Raw genomic sequence first — 21,426 nt, 5'->3', positions numbered from 1 at the left:
CGTGTGTGTGTGTATATATATGTATATACACGACTGTGGGTTATGTATATGTTTGTACATATATATATAAGTATAAACATATACATAGACCCACAGTCATGCACATCGTTATGCCCACACACACGATGCGCCCCTGCCCCCGTTTCCGCACGCTTCTCGCTCGCGAACCCCCTCGGCTCCTCACCCTCCTGCCCCCTCGCCCCTCGCGAAAATCGATTCGCTACCGGCCTGGACAGCAGCAGTCCACGTCGAACGGTTCAGAATCCGCACCCTCTCCACGGCAAGCGTAAACCGGGGAGCAGGTTAGCTGCAGACACCTCGACACATGCAATCGATCCCCAATCAACGCCATTACGTGACGGCCGGAGGTGGTTGGTCACCGGCGCGACCGTGATTGCCCGTGTCGCGCGCGGTACATGTCCCCCCACGAGGTGTGGTGCCTCCCGGAGCAAAATCCTCAGCTTACCTGCCCATTTAGCGCGCGACAATCGGCCGACATCGTTCATCCCCCGCGATCCTCGCTGCTGCGGTTCACCACCGCAATTCACGGCGCCAGGGCGGCATCGAACGGCGATCGCCCACTCTCCCCCGGGGGCCTCCGTTTGACTTTTTCCGAGAGCTGTCACTCACTCGCCGAAATCGCGCGGCACCGCTCGATTCACGTTGTTTCCGCGATTCCGCACAATTCCACTGCCCCCGTGATCTCTCTCTCTCTCTCTCCAGCGACCCGCGCCGACTGTGCAGCGGTCGCGCCTTCGCGAAATCGCGGATTCGGTCGCGCTTTCGTGTGGAGTGTTATAGCGAATCTGTGCTGTCCGCACACTATCGCGATTCCGCTTGCGCGGTTCTTCTACTCGGTTGTTCGTACCATCCACGGATTCGATACCCTGACTCGATCCCAATCGCACGGGGCTCCTCTCGCGAATTCTCCTCGCCACCCTCTGGGAATCGTCGCGACGTATACGCTCCGGAATACGGACTCCGGGGACTGGCACGGTGCACGCGTGAGCCCGTTGCGACCGGCGGCATCAGACTGCGCGAGGAGAGCGCCGGACGCGTTCACGGCCCTCCGACACCTCCTTACCGCACCGTCAACCCCCGTCGCCCCTGCAGCGCCGCGCCGGCCGCTACGGTTTCGACGACGACGTCGCTTTCTCTACCCCTCGCCCACCCCCTCGCCGATGTGACCACACGTCCACGTCCTCGCACTCGCCCTCTGCCTCCGCCGTCCTTGGCTCGCACAAGCGCAATGCTCGATAACGCACCACGATTGCGCGCTTCCGCGCGCGCCACCGCCGCAGCCGCTGGGGGATAATCGTGCTCACGATAGCATCGGGGTAAAGTCTGGGATTTGATATTTAAAAAAATGGCAATAAGAGAATACATAAATAAATTATTAAAAAATTCTTAATCCTCACATGTCTCGAAACTGATAGAACTGATGAAATTAAATGTTTCCAAGTAGAGGATGATACGTCTCTAATCCCGTGAGAGATAAAAGTTACGTGGAACAGGACACATTCAGAACTTTTATATCTGTCCGACAATTTTTCTGGAAATTGCTGTCATATATTTCTACGCTTTGTATATATATAAAATTTATATATTTTTCTCTAAGCATTTTTGATATTTTACAAATTTATTTGACATTAGGTAGAGTTTAAGAGCAGGAAATTGAAAATATAAAATCGACATAAGATAATAAAAGAAATATTTAAAAAATTAAAAATTATAACACGACATGACACAAGAAAAATGTATTATTTTCTGTCAAAGTAAAAATAAATGTGATCAGTACTAAAGAAATTATGTATGTACATAATTTATATATTATATATATATATATATATATATATATACATGTGTGCGTGTGCGTGTGCGTGTGTGTGTGTGTGTGTGTGTGTGTGTTTGTGTAATTATATATCATACATAAAATTTTAATATCTGCGTATATTAATTTTTATAAATTGTTGAAAAAACAAATTAGAGTAAAATATTTCTCTCTCTTTCTTACCCCCCCCCTCTCCTACCTCTCTTCTCAAACAAAACATCTTTTACACATTATTATGACAAAATAAAAAAATAAAACATAAACATAAACATGACAATATTTCACATTATCCGTAGTCAATATTTATTGTAATAATTATAATATAATATTAATAGTATAATTTTATTAAATAGTCAATATTTGTCGACACTTATTAAATGAATTAAATACACTTAATAATCACCGATTATCAGATTTGCATTTAAAAAGCGCAATTATAAAAAACGTTACATTCGGTTCGGTGTTCAGTTACAATTATATCCTAACTGATCCAGCGTGATAAAATCTTTGCACGTACGTCATTGATTACACAGCGCTTTCGCGGGTAAGTTCCGTTGCGACGTATCGTCGACGCGTTTTCATCCGTCATGTTACACCACCACCCCCGAATCGGACGTCAGAAGGGTGGCAGCACGTGTTTATTCGGACTGTGTTACTCGCGAACAACGCAGACGCAATGTACTCTATGCGGTATCATTGCTGCGCTGTGAGATTAAATAAATTTAAAGGTATAATATTTTGATTATTGATCCTACGATCAACTCTTCTACTGTATTATTTTACAACTGTTTTGTAAAATCCTTAACTTTATGAGTTCTTATTATATTGTTTTCACAATACGGTATAAGTGATAAATATAATCTAGTAGATTCTAAAAATAGGATTAATGAATCTATGTCCGCTCTAGGCTAATTTTACTATCTTTTTAATAGCAAAATTGAAAGATAAAAGAAGATGCTAAAAAGACATTGAAAGAGTACAATAGACTTAACTTGTTTTTACGGATTTAATTTATAAAAAATTTTATTATTTAAAAAAGTATATATAATAAATTGGTTAAATATAATAAATTACTGCGGTAATTATAATAACATGGAATTAAATGACATTTTTTAATTAGACAATTTTATTGTACATACTTAAATATATGAATTTTATATACCTTAGCAAATACATTTTGACAAACTAAGTTGAAGCTTCTAAAAATTAGGATAATATAATTTACAGAAAGTAAAAGAAATAGGAAATTGTTCTTGTAAAAAATTAAAATTATTTTAAAAATATTTAAATAAAATAATATTTAAGGTCTTTTATTACATTGTGTATATGATAAAATATTAAATACTCTCTGAAATTTTGTAAAGTGCCAAACTATTTGAAATAGCTCAAACTAATTGGGAAAATTCTTCTTTTTGCAAATGATTTTCTTGGAAGTTTGTGTTATCGGAATACTTGAAAAGTTGAATCGAAAAATAACTTGTTGCATAACGGAATGCGTTTGGCACGCGATAAATTCTATTATAATATAAACGATAAGAGAGAACGAGGATACGATGCGGACGACATGTATTAATTTTCTAATTTTCGCGGCACTTGAGACTAGATCAATCTTACGGTAAAGGAAAAGGATTTAAAAGTCTCGTCAATTTACGCGAGACACGGACAATATTTAGGCGCGGTCTCGTGTTGGGGCTAATTCACTTCGTTCCGATTAGACAAAAAGGAACGGCACGCCCTCGCAGGGTTCGGATTCTCGAAATAGATAAATGGATAAGCATCAAATGTGTATGACGCAGAATCAATGGCACGCCAAATGTGTACGACGACGTGAAATTCAGAGAGACTTAATTTATTTATAGAAAACAAGCGGGCACGCTGTCATATCGAAATAAATGATAATGTCTTTTCTTCTCTTCTTTTCAATTTTCTCTTTAATTGCGTGCAATAAAAAAGGTCGATGATCTTTTTCTATACATATAATTTCTGTATAATTAAGTGGTTAATTCCAATTGCTTCTAGCTTATATTATAATTTCTAGATTACTTTTAGATATGAAAAGTGTAAATAAATAATATTAATAAATTGTACATCATATTAAATAAAGAAATTATTTAATATGATGTATACGGATATATATGATATATTGCATACAACACACACGCGCGCGCGCGTGTAGAAAGAGAGGCAAATCTAATTAAGGAGATTTTAGCGTTCGACGAAATATATAAAACAAGTAATAATGTATATTTTATGAAAGTCAACTGAAAAATTGGACAGCTTTTTTATTTTCATCAATGCGTCTTGTAAATGAATACACACAATCCAACCGTATTTTAATTTAGTTCCTATTCTGACTCCTTCATTTGGACGCACATAAAGATTTCATTCGTTTCATAGACATCAATTTGACAATTTTTTTGCTGACTCCACTCTTCATCGCTTGCAAATGAACAGTCCCGATTTTTATCTTTTAGGTAGCAAAAGTGTTATCCGTTTTGTTTTATTTTGTAATATAATATTTTATGCTTCGACCTATTAAATATGTTCTTGTTTATCTGTTCATTTTGTTTCCATGCTTATCTTAATTTATCTATTTTTATTATATGAGTGAGAATGACTAACAATAAGTCAAGTTGGAAACGTTTCAAAAATTCTGTGAGTAATATGATTGACTCTTTTTAATAAATGATATTTAAATTGTGACCTCTCCCCCTCCTCTCTCACTCTCTCCCTCTCTCTTTTGCTCGTTTAATTGACCTGATTTTTTATTCTAATTGCTTGCAAAAATACGAGCTGCTCTCCTTTTTATTATTCCTCTTTTAAATGATTAAGATTAATTTCACCCTTAGCTTTTCGTAATACATCAGAAACGATACCTTCAAATTTTTAATATTTGAAATTTTTACAATTTTGAGTTTAGTCCTGTGTCAAACAATCTGTATCTCAACGTAACAGTTTCTAATTAAATAGAAAAGGTTCTGGTTTTCGTTCTATTCCAATTGCTTTTTTTAAAGAGAAAACATAGAATCAATAGTTCATACGAAAAACCATGAAATCACTTTTCACGCAGCACTGCACGTGTGAATGATAAATGAAATGCTATTTTTAGTCTCTCTCTCTCTCTCTCTCTCTCCCCCCCCCTCTCTCTCTCTTTCTTTTTGTTGTCCGTATATTTACCTCTGAAGAAAATATCCTCTAAGTAATTTGATTAATTATAAAAATAACTTTGCATTTTTATTTTGTATAATGTAACGCAATTGATCCCGTTTAATAAACAAAAAAGAATAAATTATTTAATAAATATCACACAGAGTTGTATTAAAAAATATTAAATTAAAATAATTAAAAAAGAATTTTATTTCCTATAATTTATATCAAAATGTATTTCTTATTATTTAATGTCACAATAAAAAGCTAAAAACAATGTAAACAGGACATAATAAAAAAAATAATATTAATAATATGGTAATATCAGTAATAATTTACATTTCTTGTTTAAAATTTTAATATAATATTTATAAAATATCTAACAATTAGTATATCTTTTTTTCAAGATATTTATTATTGCACTTAAGTAAAAACATTTTTATTGTTTATTACAAAAATTAATTTATGAAAATCCATTATGGTACATTATGATTCATTCTGATAAAAATAAAAAATTCATTCTGATAAAATTATAAAAATTGATACAGTAGCGTAAACATAGTCTCTTTTATTTACATTCATATGAAAATTACATTCATATGACATACAATTACGTTAAAAAAAAAGAATAATTTTTAAAATAGGGATAAAATATCTTTTACAAGATGTTATCTTAATAAGACCTAATAAAAAAATCTTTAAAAAAATATCAAAAGATTCCTTCGAGCCGGATTTGAACCAGCGACCTATGGATATCTATACATTGCACTCCGACTACAGTCCACCGCTCTACCAACTGAGCTATCGAAGGTTGGTGAGGGGTTCTTTCCAATGCATACATCATATTGTAGAGTTTAACCCGTATTTAAAAAACTAAAATTTTTAAACATTAAAATATTTTTACCTAAGACATGAAACAATTTACCAAATAATTTTGCTAGAATATCGGATCTTATAGTTACTCTTTATATATGTGTTGGTAAATAGCTTAGAAACAATTTTTTTAGTAAATATTTTCAAGTCGCGTTGCTAAGATAATAATTTAGATTTGCATAAACAATTTTGTAAAAATTTATAAAAAGTTTAGTTACATTTTTTAGAAGAATTGTTTAAAGAATATTTCTCTCTATTAATAAATAATTATATATAATAAATTATTGTTACAGACGCTTTGTTATATTATTCTCAGTAATAGGATTATAATTAAAATTTAATTGCCATTGATGGCGATCAAAAATGCCGCCCACACATTTTTAAGTCAGTTGTCAACATAATATCGACAATTTTATGTAATAAATGAGTCGCGACGACATTTTACTATAGAGAATTCGGCTAGAATGATTTAAGGGCTATGAAGTAACGTAGGTAAATGTTTCAGAAACCCTCGACCTTTCTTGATAATGTCATAGCACGCGACATCGCGCATTTCCCTTCTTTCAATCTTCGTGGCTTTCTATATCATATATTATTTATCATTATTCGAGAAAATGTTTCGAGGTCGTTCACTTATACCGTGTATGAATATAATTGGAAGTTAAAAAATTCAAGTAAAATATATTATTATTAACACAATATAAAGACAATAGCAATAAATAAAATATCTCGTAAAATATATAATATATAATATATAATAAAATGCTTCCGGTAAAATATATATATAAAATATATATATTATATATAATCTATTAATTTGTCTATTACATAAATTAGGCATTGAATAATACAAAGAAATTTACGTTAATTTAAAGTTAAATTAATTAGTATTAATAAATTTTAATTATGTAATTTTAAAAGTAAATTACAAAAATATTCTTGTGCACTGTTAATTTAAGACGAATCGCCACTATTAAGGATTAAAAAAATTAAATCGAATTTATAGGAAAATTTTGTCACGATCATTGTGTTTCGTACAAAAAAAATTAATCGATTGCGACCGTGACAGGACTCGAACCTGCAATCTTCGGATCCGAAGTCCGACGCCTTATCCATTAGGCCACACGGTCAGTTAGAAGCTTTGACTTCAACCAAGTATATCAGGGAATTTATTCCATTTTCTTATCGTATATCAAGCCCAAAATGTTAAAATTTATATAATTTTACACGCACTAGTGAATGAGAAACTCGTGCAGTGCGTCCCATTACACTACAATTAACAATTTATCTTTAACGATACTGTTATCATGTATCAGTATATATAATGCCTCCTTCAATTAAACTATTAATTACATTCACGTCATAAATACGATCGAAGTATTTACTTGTCGAATGCAATACCAATTTTATAACGAACGTTTATAAGCAAGAGTATAGTATTTGTCGTATTACTGCAATATAGATTACTACATCAAAAACTATTGACATTGGATAAATTTTTGTGGCTTTTAGAATGACAGAAAAACATGATATTATTGTCCGTTTCGATCATCCCACTTTTTACATAAAAAAAATAGGGAAAAAATACAATTTTACGATGTAAATATATATATATATACATATATATATACAAATTTTATGAATGCAACTTTTTATAAACATGTGCTAAATATTTATAAAGTATCTGTATAAAAATCATGAATATTGGACATTTAATGTATATCAGTGGTAGAGAAATTTATATTGGCAATCGATAATGTTTACAATTAAATTATCAATTAATTTCCTTACTTGGCTCATTCAAACGAAATTTAGATTTATTGTCAGAGTTGAAATGATTAAATACCTCGCATCGTCCAGCGTCCTCACATCATCTCACATCGGTGATATGTTACTTGTGGCATTCTAGTTTCCGACAGATGGCAGTACGTTCAATTTTCATGTGAACACCAGAATTTTTGGTTAAGGTATCCATTGAAATTTATCAAAGTTATTCTCAAATGCCACTGTAACAACTAACAATGACAACTCCTCTTCAAACGCAGCTGTTGAGCGCTTTAGGGAGTAAAACGAAGTATCTTGCGGAATTAAAGAAAACATTCGCGCGTCCACTAATACAGCGTGAGTTGTATATTTCTTTTAAAAATATAAATTATAATTATTCCCTGAAAAATACAATTGAATTAAACAAAAATAGTAAATTAAATACTGCATGAAAACATAACTATATATAACAAAAATAAGAGGTTTATCTAATTTTTCTATACATCGTATTTCATATACATTTTATATGTATATGTATAATTTCCTAAAAAATTATAGTCGCAGTGAAAGCGATAGAGTTGGAACATATAGAGGAAGGTGTATTAGAACGGATAAGTAAGAAATACAGCATACCCGAAGAACACGTGGACGAGTATTATGCAGCTGTTCTTACAATTTTGAAAATACATCTACGTTCGCAGTGCCATAATATCAAACCTGCAGAGTTTAAACAATACTTGGAAGAACTGAAGTAAGTTCGTTTACACGCTAAATAATGTATGCTAGATTCTATAGCCCGTAGATTCTATAGCTCGATTTTATAATTCATTATGTTATAAAGAATAAAATTTAATATACTTTTTTTTTATAATAATACTTAATAAAAGTCGTATGGAATTTTACTGAATGAAAATTGTACAATTCTTCTTAGCTGTTCTTTATGCATATTACAGACTGAATTCGGAATGTGCGGAAGATTTATCCTCCGTGATTTATGGTCCGAAACAAACAGACCTATTGTCAGGTTTAATTCAGAGAACAAAGTTTAATCCCCAACTCACATCCTGCAAGTGGCGTATAGATATTACTATTTCATCTAAGTATGTTATGGATTTCGAGCAGATATTTATCATAAAATAATATTTTGAAGAGGATGTATTCTTATATATTTTTCTGTATATTCCAGCATGTTAAACAGAGTACTAGAGCCAAACATCATGATGGAATGGACATTTAACACAGGCGAATGTGTGACGTTTGAATTATCTTTGGCAAAGTTTCACCAATTGAGACACACCATAGCTACCATTCTAGTTGAGTTACAAGCGTTGGAACGACACAGCACATTTAAGACTATTCTGTCCAGCTGATAGCAATAACTCATCATGATTCATTACTAAAAGCAATTCTGAGATATCAGGGTTCGCGTAATACTAATTTGTTAATTCTAAGCTATATGAGAATATTAATATTTACGTTTCTATTTGTTTGATATATTCAGTTTATTGTATCACAGATATAAGTAAAAATTATTTATATTATTAAAATGCTATCAGAAAGAACTCCAACTTCTTATAAATATATTATTTAAATAATTTCAAGCGTTCATTTATTTATAATAATTAAAAAAATTAATATCTTATGTGTTATTTATGCTTTTCTATCGAATTTTACTTATATCTACTTTTTTTAAATAGGGGTTTTTTTTCAAATAAAAAAAATATTGTCAAAAATTCTGGTACAAACAAAACAAATATTTTTTAACACTTTGCTGTAAAATCTGATTGAAGAAAAAGAAGCAACTTCTCTTATATAATTGCAACCCTTAATGCTAAAAGTGAAACAGGAACTCAATGCTTTTAAAATTGTTTTCTTTAGACTATTTCAAACCTTTGCTCAGCTTCCAAAATCTTCCACTAATCTTCAGTCAATTTTTCACTTTTCTTGTAGATGTTTCTTATAAATAAGAAATAGTTTAATCTATTTTTGGTTCATCATAGTTTTCTTCGTGCATCTTTCATTCCTACCTAAATCTTAGATTCATTCCTATTTAAATCACTCTCTTCAGTCCTTTTCTGTTTTTACCATTTCTTCCGCAATGCCTTTTATTTCGTTCAGCAATTGTTCATTTTTATGAAGTTATTCAGTAAGTTATCATTCTTATCCACTGGCTGCACACATTGTCTTTCTCTTCTGTTATGTCTTTGGACTGGTCAATAGCTTTTATTTCCTCAGTAATTAATGGTTCGCAAGTCTTTACACAGCCATATTGATGTTTCACTAAGTTTATTGTCTTCTTTCTAAAATATTTCTTGATAGACATCTTGTCGAGTATCGTTGACGTTAGTGGTTTTTGCTGGCCTGACATGACATATGTATGATCATTTTCAATTATATATTTTAGTCGCTCGTTATTTTCTATTAATTTTTGTCTTGATAGTGATTGCGAAGAGAGAATAGTCTGCTTTTTCTGCATATTGCAACTTGTCTTATGCTCATTAGCATTATATGTGTGATCATGTCTGGTTCTTCTTAGACAGTTCTCTCGGTCCTCCGTAGAAGGCCACACGCAGAAGCGAAAGGGAACTGCGCCACACTTAACTCGCTTGCGCCCAGCAATAAACTCGATGTCAGATGGCTTGAAATGTACCTACACAAAAAAATTCACATACTTTGTATTGGACAAATTATGTTGTTACACTTGTAATCTTCTGAAGCGTAAAGTCAGTAAATACGTAAGCATCGCTACGGACCTCGCAAACTCTTTGAGAACTGCTAGGTGACCAATTTTCATCTCTCCCTATTGCACTAATCCATTTCCTTCTTAATTTCTCATCTTGAGGATATCTAAACAGTGCATAACTTTGCTCGGAATTATTGAAACAATTTGCCACACTACAATATGATGGCATTATATTACCTGCAATAGAAAGATTACGTCAACTTGACTAACGAAAAATTCTGCGTTGTTAAATTGACAGATAATCTAACATCACAGAAAACAAAATAAAAATGCTTATAGATAAAAAAACTGATATATATATACTCTAAATGTACATTTCTTAAAAATTGAAAAAATTTTTAATACAATATTACAAAATAATTTAAAAATGTGAAATACATAAATTATATGATGTATTTATTATATTATATAGCACATATTTCGTCATTTCATCGTCAAAAAAATTTATTCCATTTTTTTTTTTTTAAATAAAGGTAGTTACCAAATTCCTTAATTAATTTAAACACATTATCATTTTCCGAAATATTTCTGCTTTTTAATACTTCAATTAATGATTTTAAATTGCTTTTGATATTTTCTCCTTTCCGTTTTATGCTTTTGTTCAAGGTTTTATTTTTCCTTCCAACCACCTCCAATTTTTGTTTCAATGCTGCTTCGTTATTACGCATCAAAGTATGAAACATTTCTGCCTGCTGATTTAAACGTTTTTCCTGTAATACTTTTAGATCTTCTAATATCTTACGTAATTTTTGATTTTCAAGCAATACATCATTAAAATTTAAACAGTTGGAACCTGTAATATATTAGTAAAGTGTTAAATTATTAAATTAGTAAGTAAATTAGTGTATAAATATAATTAATTTTTCTTTCTTAAAAAAGTGTATGCATACATTTCGATACCACTATAGTTTCATAATTTTCACTCTGCTGATTCGTCAAATCTTCTTCCCAGGTAATATTATTCTTTGGATTATCTATAATAAGTGAATTCTATTTTATTTATTACTGTATCTACTATATATTTCATTAATTTTCACTATAAAGTACAAAATACAAGTATTCTAATTTATTGGATATAATTATTTTCTTTTTCTTAAGAAAATTTACACACCTTCTGATTTCACTACAATTTCGTAATTTTCAGTCTGTTGATTAGTCAAGTCCTCCGAAATAACATCATTGTTAGGTGTTATTGCATTACCTATAATAAACACTTCTTTTTATTTTCTTTACTACTGTATGTACTGTATCAAAATATAATAATAATGTCAATACAAACCGATACTGGACGATTGCGTCAGTTTCTTATGAATATAAGTAACATTTACTTTTGTTCAATTATTTAAACAAACTTATGCACTTATGTACATAAACAATCAATCAAGTGTTGTATTGTGTAGCATTACTATTATATTTTGATTTAATTTGTTAGAGTCTAACATTTTCAATTTGTTTATTTCATTAACTTTCAGTATAAAATACAAGGTATAATATTCTGATTCACATTTTATATCTATTCAGTTATCTTGTTACTATGATCTTTGATATTTATAATTTAATATTAAATATTATAAACTTACATTTGATATTATTCGCTGTATCTTGCTGGAATACTTGCAATATATTTGTGTGTACATGTTGCGTTGGTATTACATCTGGTTTTAAATATCGTTTTCGGCTGCTTTGTGTATCGTTATAGTAATCGTTATTTACAAAATGCAAACTGCATATTCGGGCATCTAAATATGGAATCCAATTGTCTCGTCCTGTAGCCGCAATCCAATACTTCAGAATTTTTTCATTTTTAAGTGGAAATCTAAACAATTGATATAAAGAATATAATGTACAGAATAGATCTAGAAAAAGTGAGCTGTCTTTCCCAAGGTAATCAAACTGATCAAACGAAAAATTAAAATCCCAGAAAAACCCATTTTTAAGCCTTAAATAAGCTAATTTAACATAAAATTGTGAGATAATTTTTATCTAATTTGTCTGATACATCTGTGAGCAATGTATTCAGGTTTTTTTCGAACACCTTACGATTATTAAAGGTAAATTGTGCAAAATATTATTCAAAAATACTGGGCGCATTTACAATTACAAATCAAAATAGACCTTGATATATCTCTAGATTGAAAATCATAATAAAAATCGCCAAGGTAGAGACTTTTAATAGTGCAAGATTTTTTCATTTTTAAATGAAAATCGAAAAAATTGATTTAAAAAAAATGTAATATACAGAATGGACCAGAAAAAGTGGGCTGTCTTTCCCAGGTAATCAAGCTGATCAAACGAAAAATAAAAATCTCAGATTCATTTAAATCTTAAACGAGCTAATTTTACACAACATCGTGAGATTATTTTTATCTAATTTGTCTAATATATCTGTGAGCGATGTGTCCAGGTTTTTTTTCAAACACCTTATGATTGTTAAAGATAAATTGTGCAAAACATCATTATATTCAAAAATACTGTGCATTCACAATTGCAAATCAAAATAGACCTTGATATATCTCTATATTGAAAGTCGTAGTAAAAATCGCTAGAGATTTGGTTACCTCTGAAATAAAAGTAAATTGATTACTTACTTATGAAATGTTATCTCTAAATTATTCTTTCGTTTTGTACTTTTACAACTTTTAATGGTGCAAGATACAGGCATATTGCAATCTTTAACCTAAGAATCTTAACCTCAGGCACGTATTTTCTAGGCACATATGTAATACATCGGCCATATTACAGACGTCACTTGTCCTCTTTTCATCACACGACTAGAGTCCTAGATTATCAGAGAAGCGCGACCGGCTTATGGCAGTATCGCAAAAGTACTAGAAAATATTAAAAATGGCGTCGAATGACCAATCATAAGTTTGATTTATTCGGCAGCCATTTATAATAGCGATAAATCAATCTTATGATTGGCCATTTGCGTGTCCAATCAGGACTCGTAACACCGGTCGCGCTTCTCTGATAATCTAGGACTCTACACACGACTTGTCACGAGCACTAGACTAGACTGCGTGCCGCTAGAGTCCCTTACTAGATCTATCTTATAAGTCTATGGGTTGGCAGCATTGAATTTGAAAAAGAGTCGGTATACTCGACACGAGTTTTGTTGGTTAGTTTTGATGTGTTTTTGGTTAAACTCGATTGAATAGAATATTTGGTAGAAAGAGAGAAAGAAAAGAGAAAATATTTTGATTGAATTGTTCGAACAGTAAATAACGAATTATAATTTTTGGACATTTATTGCGAAAATGACATAGCACGCTAAGAAGAACTTTATTTGACATTTTTTATGATATCTGAGTTCGACACTCTCTGAAAATGGTGAAGAATTTCGTGATTCCCTTGGTAAAGGACGAGCTATTGACGTCTCATGCTGGACAGTATTTTGTCGAAGAAATTACTCCTCTACGGACGGTACCACAAGCTCTCGATGGTAAGTTTTATTTCGAATTGTTTATGATTGAAGGTCTAGCTGCAACAGCAGACTGCATTTTTATGATATTTTATTAAAAAACAGAGAAAATCAACTCTAGAGTTTATCACTTTAACTTTTTCTTATAAAACGTGAGTTAGCCCATTGCTGCAGCAAGCCCTTCAATTAATAAGCTTTTGTAATACATTATTGTGAGTGTGTCATTGGGTATAAGTAATTAGAATAACAGTTGCAATTACGATAGTCTGTAACTATTTTAATTTGTATTTTACAGCTACGCGATCAGAATTACAAGCAAACGGTGCGCATTTTATTCTGAATCATTTTGACACATTTTTCTCTGTTATTATTCACGGCAGTAAAGTGGAGGTTGACATCTGGCTGCGTTCCTTCAATAGAATTAACAAGGGTAACATTGTTTGCGAGATATTTCATATATATATTATAATGATATTACTTTTGCAATAGATATAATTACATAATTGATGAAAGTAAACTATCTTATACAGATTTGTACATGTGATTTTCAGCTGTGGAGATACTCGTAGATGACTTGGAAAAAATATTTGACTATGGCAAGGATATTACAGAGGAAGAAGACAGGCAAACGTATTTATGCATTAACAATATGTTGGCATATTTATTCTCATGCTTTATCTGTCACATAGAAGATCATATAAAGAATGCAAACGAGAGTAATATTGGAAAAGTATGAAACTGCTTATCTGTGATATTAAGAGTATAGTAAGAAATTATTTAGCTGAAGACGTGAGTGTGTGCGTTCTTTTGTAGCGTAAGAAAGCCACAAAGTCGGATATCGAAGAAGAGTGGGAGCAATCCAGGCAGAAAGCTTTGGAACTTCTGTATCGATGGCTGCAGGTCCCATTGTACAAAATTTGGAGACCACCAATTGTCGATAATTCATTTGTCATGTAAGTTATATAGCAGGGATTAACTAAATTAATTCTAAAATAATGTCTTATTTATAACTGTAATGTGTGCCAATTGAGAAAAAATTTAGACTCTAGCTAAGTAAATGATTCAAAAATACCAATAAAGAACTGATACTGGGTAGAACTGTGTGTAAAATGTTTATTATAATATTTGCAGGATTTTAGCGCAGATATGTTACAAGATATTAGAACAGAGCAAGGATGCTAAGCAAAAGCACACAAGACAAACTATATTTGAGGTATTGCTAATTACATTTGCATATATATATATATATATATATGTATGTATGTATGAATCTTGTATATAATATTTAATTACTACATATTTTTGTTTTGCTACAAACAGATTCTGGGAACTTTGATAAAAAAATATAATCATGGAATAACTTGCGTTGTGAGGATTATTCAGGTACACTTATTTGAATAAACTATGTGCAATTTCTACTTAAAAAAAATATATGTATAACACATTTGTAATGTTGCAGTTGGTGAAGTTATACGACGCACTGGCGATACCCATAGCGGCTGGCGTGGTACATATGGTCACCGACTGTGGCTGCAACGGTTTGATAAGGGAGGTGATGAATGAGATCGGACAAAGCGAAATTAGCGAGGCGGACAGCCGCAACACATCCACGTTTCTCGAGAATATCGCGATTTCGCAGCCCAATCTCATAATTCCTATTCTCGATGATATCACAGATTACCTGTCAAATGAGGTATGTTTTCGCCACAATTCTTTGCTATCGGCTGAGCAATTGTTTATTTATAGGAAAATATTAAATTACACTTAGAATTCTACTTAGAATTAAAACTTTTAGATGCCTTGCAGATACCTTAGAAATTAATTAGAATTTTATTTGAAATTCTCTTAGTTTTACACAATGAGGAACTGTGTGATTGGAGTCTTGGGTGCTGTGGTGCAAAAGGCACTGACCGGCGAAGATCTTACGGATGAACAGAAGGAGCAACGCGATGAATGTCTGGACAATTTGGAAGAGCACATCTTGGATTGCAATGCTTATGTGAGATCGAAAGTGCTTCATATCTGGCAACGCTTGTGCTGCGAAGGCGCTGTGCCACTAGCGAGACACGGAAAGCTTTTAGCCTGCGCCGCGTTACGTTTAGAAGATAAGAGCGCGAATGTCCGCAAGCAGGCTCTTCAATTGCTGCGCACCCTGTTGCAAAGTAATCCTTTCGCCGGCAAGGTACATAAAACTCGAAAACGAAACGTTTCCTTTTTTTTTTTCTTTATGACTAAACTGAGCCTGTTTGTCTATGCAGTTGAATTGCGTTGAACTCTCTGATTCGTTGGAAAAGGAGATGGCAAAACTGCAAGAATTACAAGCTCACATCGTGAGTGCTAGTGGACGTGGTCACGAGCAGAGATTCGAGTTTTGGACTGATTTAGAACCAGATATAAAGGCAGCAATAAAAAAGATCGTGGAAAATGAAGCGGAATGCGTGAATAGTTCGTATTATAAATAATTTATATTATTTTTTTAAATAAATTAATCTTTAGCTTTACTATTCGCTTGCAAAATATATTACAAGAAAGAATTGCGCATTTCTTCGTAGATGTAGAACAAGAAGAGAACACCGATCCAAATCACGTGTTCGAGAACGTGAGACAGTTATTATTAAACCGAAAAGTCACTGAAGCAGTGACGTACCTGTGGCAGACGTGTACGAAATTGGAGGAAGCTCCTGAAATGGAAAATCTTTCCGCTGCAGCGAAGGAGGAATGTTTATTTACCTTCTTAATCAAGATTTTCATGGAGTCAGAGAATAAATCGGCAGATGACGAAGACGAAAATGCGAACAACGCGGAAAAATCGGAACGAGACAACAAGATGAAAGAGGAATTAAGATTGCGAAAGCGCGTTATAAATTACTTAAAAGTACGCGACATAAATACGAACGTGTTGCGATTTCTCTTAAACTGTTATTATTGCATTTTTTTTTCTGCAGAATTGTCTGGAGTTTGCGACCGAGTTGGAGAAGGCGATACCGATGGCGGAAAAATTGCTGTTTTCTACTTCCGCTGGAGACGCCGTTGAATCGTGCACGTTTTTAGGGACTGCTTTCCAATTCGGAGTAACTGGAGCGGCCCACTCTATGCGCGAGGCTCTATTCCAAGTGTTCCACCGCGATCAGTCTGTGCGCAATAACGTGGCCGAGGTGTACAAAGAGATCTACCTTGATAATACGAATAACAACAAACGATCGAGCCGTCAAATAGCCGTTGCTCGTGCGAATCGTCTGATCGAATTGCTGAAGGAGTTGAAGCCTGGACAGAGCCCGGCTTTGACTCTGCTGATTGTGACGTGGTATGAGAACGGAGAGTTAAACAGCGAATTGCTACAGGTAAACATAATTCATAGTTCAAAATATTCCCGAAATCAGCAAGCCCCTTCACAATTTTCAAACTCTCCAATTAACTTGTGTAAAACCGAAATTTATATATGATGAAAGTCGATCAAATCCGGAACTTGCTGACTACAAGTCGACCACTCTCTTTTGCGTTATTCCTAATTATATTTGAAATTATTTCGATAATAAATATTTCGATGGTTTTAAAGACAAATTGAGAATGCATTCTAATAAATGTGTTGGATTTGTAGGTATTATGGGAAAAGTTCTCCATGAAATATCCGGACACGTCGCCAATAGATAGCAGAGCCGCGCTAATGATAATAACGATGATAGCTCAGGCGAAGTCTAACATAGCAACTGACAATCTGGACGTGTTAATAAAGATTGGATTAGGTCCGCGCGCGAAGGACGATCTTCTTTTAGCGCGGGATACTTGCAGAATGTTGCTAAAGATAAAACAGAATAGCAAGGATGTCGAAAAACCGGCTTTAAGGTAAACCTCCAAAGCGGTGAAAGCAATTCGAAGCTATTTGTTGAAGTTGTTAATCAAAAACATATATTTTCTCGTATAGGTATCCCAACGATCACGATATGTTCAACGAGATCCTGACATTATTAATAGATTTTTTTACTAGCGAGGAGGAGAACGCTTACATCTCTTTCGCGACGGATGCGCTTAATGCTATATATCATGTAAGTGAGATTTTCCGCGTGTTAATTAAATACATTTGGAATATCGCGCTGAGAGAGAATTTTTTACTTTAATTGCAGTTAGCGAATCAACCGGACAAGTTGATAAAGAAACTGTTATTGATCATCACCGAGAAGGGTCAGTTTATGAGTGAAGAAGCGAATCAAGTACCGGAAGTGTCGAGCACTGTACTCTCCAAATTGCTTTACATAATCGGACACGTTGCCATCCTACAATTGGTTCACCTAGACGTGTCCATTTATAAGGAACTGAAACGCAGAAACACGCTACGAGAGATGCAGGGTAAGAAAAAGAAACGAACGCCGAAGGGCGCGTTTTCGACGCCAGACAGTAGAGCTAGAGCGAACGCGTCGACCTCGAGCACACGGCGAGCCTCGACGAGCTCTCGAAGTAAAGAAATCTCGATGATCAGTGAAGATAACGGAGAAGAAGCCTTGGAGGGCGCAATGGACGACGCCGATGCGGAGTTGGTGAGCGGCGCACTCGAAAACGAAATCGTTACCGGGAACGGCCTGCTCGCGAAATTTATGTACGTATTGAGAATTAAGATTGACAGAGAAAATTAACTATTGAGAATTGCAAGAATGGCATAGTCAGTACCGAATTTAATATACTATTGTTATACCGAAATTAATGTACGTGCGATTATTTTACAGTCCGCTGATATTGGATGTATGCCAATATCCCGACAAGTATAACAACGAGAACGTGCAAGCTGCAGGTTCGCTCGCGCTTAGCAAAATGATGACGATCAGCTCCGAATTTTGCGGACAATCTCTGCAACTCTTGATCACCATATTGGAGCGATCGCGATATCCTGGGATCCGATCGAATATGCTGGTCGGATTAAGCGATCTTGCCACAAGGTTCCCCAATCAAGTGGAACCGTGGTCGAAACACATCTATGGCAGGTAAATTCGCTTTTGCACATCAATCTTCAGCATTTAAAATCAAAATCTTAATCAAATTAATATCGATGATTATATTTCAAATTAACATTGACAATTATATTTTATGACGTAAAGAATGATACTCCAAAAAGTTATAAATTTTTCTCAAACTTTTGTTTACACAACATTTTATCTTATTTTTCACAAAAAAAGCAAAAAGATTGGAGGAATATGATGTAATATTATTATACCAATATTTATATACACGTTTATCTTTATAGACTTCGAGATGAGGATGTGAACGTGCGTAGGACATGTGTTCGTATGTTGTCGAATCTGATAATGAGGGAAATGATACGCGTGAAGGGACAGGTTTCGGAATTAGCTCTTTGCGTTATCGATGAGGATGAACAGATACGCCGGGAGACGAAGGAATTCTTCGCTCAACTCGCTCAAAAAGGCAACGCTTTGTACAATATAGTGCCTGATATATTATCACGCCTAGCGGATCCTCAGTTAAATCTCGAGGAGAAACATTTCCAGGAAACCATTAGGTAAGCACTGTACTTTTATGTTTAGTGGCAAAAAATATGAACGCTTCAAAAATATTATAATTTGCAGGTATATTCTCGGCCTGATGCAGAAGGAGAAGCAAATCGATACCATAATTGATAAGATTTGCGCCAGATTTAAGTTAGCCGGAGCAGAGAGGCAGTGGCGTGATCTTTCCTACTGCCTTTCGCTCTTGCAATTCAGCGGAAAAAGTAAGTATATCAATTTACATTTAATAACATAATTTCAATCAAAAGAGAGGACAGTATAATTTTGTTTTATCTTTCTTAAAGGCATACGACGTCTCATCGAAAGTTTACCGCTATTGAAGGAAAAGATTCATTATAAGCCGGTATTAATGGCCTTGCAAAGTATAATCGAGCAAACGAAGAAGAAGGCGGAGGCGAAGGCCGCTTGTATGGAATTGGAAGAGAAAATACAGGAACTTGTGGAGGCCAAAGAAGATACCGAGATGACTGATAGAGATTTGATGCCACCACCGTCTGTCGTGCCGAAGAACAAGAGAAATGTTCGTCGAAGCAGACGCAAGAGCACGAGCGATGAAGACGAAGACAGCTCCGATGATTCTGAGGAAGATGTAGACAATGCATCCATTGTAAAATGTGAGTTCGAAATCGGTTTCATTAATGTTTTTTTTTTGTACATTTGTGTATAATTAAACATAAACACAATACTAACAGCTGTGCATAATACAGATAATTTAGATTGTAACATAAACAATAATTGCTTGTACAATAATTACATATATGTATAAAATGCACATTGAGATATCTCAAAGAAAACATAATTATAATATAAAATTGTTACATTTTTTTTTTCTATAAAATTACGAAATTTGTGGAGTGTTTTTCGATAATTTTATGCATAATTTAGATTTTAGATTACAAAATCAAATACCCCATCTTATGTAATAAAATTATATAAGACGGGGCATTTGTTGATATTATATGTGTATGTGACTTTTTTATTTATGTATAATGTTTAATTATATAAATAAAAATAATTTTGTATTTATTTCACAGCAAAAAATAGTAAAGAAAAACTAATCAATAATAAAAAGATTTCTCCGGCAAAATCATCGGAGAATGAGGGTAATATCGATGTCGATAAAGACTCAGTTACTTCGAAGTCTAAACACGGTATTTGTTTCTTCATTTGATTTTTTTTTTAATCAATGTAATTAAATAATTTGCACTACAAACAACTTTTAATATTATAGTCGATTTTTGGTGAATAACAATTTCTTATTTGCAGTATTATATGCACATATACATATATGAACAAGAAATTCTTATTTATTCACCAAAAATTTTCTTTAAAATTTCAAGTTAGACTTTTGTTCGTTTATAATTTAATTCATGATATCATATTATATCATATAATTTTTAATTCACTATATAATATTATATAGAATTATTCCAAATACATTCTAAATCTAAATAGTACAACAATAATATATAACAAATAAAGTGTGCGTGTGTATACATGTGTGTATATTGTATATATATATTTTTTTCATTTATATATGCACATAAATTAACAATAAAATATCAAACATTCTTAAAATTATTTTATGCTATAACTAAATTCATAACTCATCCTCTAGTTTTTGTAGTTACATATGTATAATTTTGCAAAATAATAAAAGTGATAAAATAACAAGTAATACAAATTTATTTATTTTCTTTGTAGGCAAAAGAAGAGAACGTGCAAAGGAAGATGCAAAGGCAGTACACAGTAATATCAATGCGTCACCGTCTGCAAAACGAAATAAACTCAATAAATCATCGCAGGAAACTACAAGAAGAAGTTCAGCTCGATTACGTAAATAATTTATTGTAAAATTAAAATATAAAATATAAAATTTTTTGGATAAATATAACTTTTAAAAAATATTTAGTATAATACACAGTAAGTAAAATAATTATGCTTGTTTAAATTACACATTAGGTATTATTAATATTTAAAATGTGTGCCTTTTTTATATATTATGCCTTTTATATGTACTTTATTACGATATTAAAAAATGTAAGTTTAATTAAAATAAGAAAAATTTAATAAATTGATGTTATTGGAAGATATAGTTTTTATAAATAAGAGTTTCTGTATTTATAAAAAAAAT

The 21,426-nt window shown here is 33.0% G+C and overlaps 3 protein-coding genes and 2 non-coding genes across 7 annotated transcripts; 2 read left to right on the top strand and 3 right to left on the bottom strand.

Annotated features, from left to right (window-relative positions):
• Nucleotides 1-5,696: 5,696 nt before the first annotated feature.
• On the bottom strand, nucleotides 5,697-5,789 carry Trnay-gua. The gene is made up of 2 exons: nucleotides 5,753-5,789; nucleotides 5,697-5,732 (listed from the first exon to the last, which is right to left on the bottom strand). It is a non-coding gene; the product is annotated as a tRNA-Tyr (tRNA).
• Nucleotides 5,790-6,908: 1,119 nt separating this feature from the next.
• Trnar-ucg lies at nucleotides 6,909-6,981 on the bottom strand. Its single transcript has one exon. It is a non-coding gene; the product is annotated as a tRNA-Arg (tRNA).
• Nucleotides 6,982-7,755: 774 nt separating this feature from the next.
• LOC105458556 (COMM domain-containing protein 5-like) lies at nucleotides 7,756-9,348 on the top strand. The gene is made up of 4 exons (XM_011703965.1): nucleotides 7,756-7,972; nucleotides 8,174-8,366; nucleotides 8,569-8,715; nucleotides 8,802-9,348. The coding sequence occupies exons 1-4, from the start codon at nucleotides 7,873-7,875 to the stop codon at nucleotides 8,983-8,985; spliced, it is 624 nt and encodes a 207-aa protein (XP_011702267.1). The 5' UTR covers nucleotides 7,756-7,872; the 3' UTR covers nucleotides 8,986-9,348.
• LOC105458563 lies at nucleotides 9,099-13,119 on the bottom strand. 2 transcript variants are annotated; one of them, XM_011703979.1, is made up of 7 exons: nucleotides 12,947-13,119; nucleotides 11,939-12,174; nucleotides 11,470-11,559; nucleotides 11,249-11,332; nucleotides 10,840-11,151; nucleotides 10,369-10,535; nucleotides 9,099-10,265 (listed from the first exon to the last, which is right to left on the bottom strand). In XM_011703979.1, exons 1-7 carry the CDS (start codon nucleotides 13,018-13,020, stop codon nucleotides 9,759-9,761), a joined length of 1,470 nt encoding a protein of 489 aa, XP_011702281.1. In that variant the 5' UTR covers nucleotides 13,021-13,119; the 3' UTR covers nucleotides 9,099-9,758. The 2 variants fall into 2 exon arrangements, with proteins under 2 accessions (XP_011702281.1, XP_011702289.1); XM_011703987.1 differs by having other exon boundaries at nucleotides 10,195-10,286.
• Nucleotides 13,120-13,399: 280 nt separating this feature from the next.
• LOC105458549 (condensin complex subunit 1) lies at nucleotides 13,400-21,203 on the top strand. Of its 2 annotated transcripts, XM_011703944.1 has the most exons (20): nucleotides 13,400-13,800; nucleotides 14,075-14,209; nucleotides 14,331-14,509; nucleotides 14,593-14,732; nucleotides 14,911-14,992; nucleotides 15,100-15,162; nucleotides 15,239-15,472; nucleotides 15,629-15,961; nucleotides 16,038-16,224; nucleotides 16,332-16,654; nucleotides 16,725-17,120; nucleotides 17,378-17,622; nucleotides 17,702-17,822; nucleotides 17,901-18,370; nucleotides 18,498-18,752; nucleotides 19,013-19,285; nucleotides 19,353-19,495; nucleotides 19,577-19,906; nucleotides 20,327-20,443; nucleotides 20,997-21,203. In XM_011703944.1, the coding sequence occupies exons 1-20, from the start codon at nucleotides 13,686-13,688 to the stop codon at nucleotides 21,134-21,136; spliced, it is 4,281 nt and encodes a 1,426-aa protein (XP_011702246.1). In that variant the 5' UTR covers nucleotides 13,400-13,685; the 3' UTR covers nucleotides 21,137-21,203. The 2 variants fall into 2 exon arrangements, with proteins under 2 accessions (XP_011702246.1, XP_011702254.1); XM_011703952.1 differs by lacking the exon at nucleotides 20,327-20,443.
• Nucleotides 21,204-21,426: the final 223 nt, after the last annotated feature.

This window comes from Wasmannia auropunctata, unplaced genomic scaffold, assembly GCF_000956235.1.
Source record: "Wasmannia auropunctata unplaced genomic scaffold, wasmannia.A_1.0 LD336101.1, whole genome shotgun sequence".
Lineage (NCBI taxonomy): Eukaryota > Metazoa > Arthropoda > Insecta > Hymenoptera > Formicidae > Wasmannia > Wasmannia auropunctata.
This window is presented reverse-complemented; position numbering and strand designations above follow the sequence as displayed.

Bases quoted from the DNA above. Each gene is read 5' to 3' on its own strand.
- LOC105458556 (XM_011703965.1), top strand. From the start codon at position 7,873: ATGACAACTCCTCTTCAAACGCAGCTGTTGAGCGCTTTAGGGAGTAAA. The intron at 7,973-8,173 runs GTGAGTTGTATA...AAAAAATTATAG, and splicing joins CGCGCGTCCACTAATACAGC to TCGCAGTGAAAGCGATAGAG. The intron at 8,367-8,568 runs GTAAGTTCGTTT...TGCATATTACAG, and splicing joins CAATACTTGGAAGAACTGAA to ACTGAATTCGGAATGTGCGG.
- LOC105458549 (XM_011703944.1), top strand. From the start codon at position 13,686: ATGGTGAAGAATTTCGTGATTCCCTTGGTAAAGGACGAGCTATTGACG. The intron at 16,655-16,724 runs GTACGCGACATA...TTTTTTCTGCAG, and splicing joins GCGTTATAAATTACTTAAAA to AATTGTCTGGAGTTTGCGAC. The intron at 18,753-19,012 runs GTAAATTCGCTT...TTATCTTTATAG, and splicing joins TCGAAACACATCTATGGCAG to ACTTCGAGATGAGGATGTGA.
- LOC105458563 (XM_011703979.1), bottom strand. From the start codon at position 13,020: ATGCCTGTATCTTGCACCATTAAAAGTTGTAAAAGTACAAAACGAAAG. The intron at 12,175-12,946 runs GTAAGTAATCAA...TCAATTGTTTAG, and splicing joins TTAGAGATAACATTTCATAA to ATTTCCACTTAAAAATGAAA. The intron at 11,152-11,248 runs GTATGCATACAC...AATATATTACAG, and splicing joins AACTATAGTGGTATCGAAAT to GTTCCAACTGTTTAAATTTT.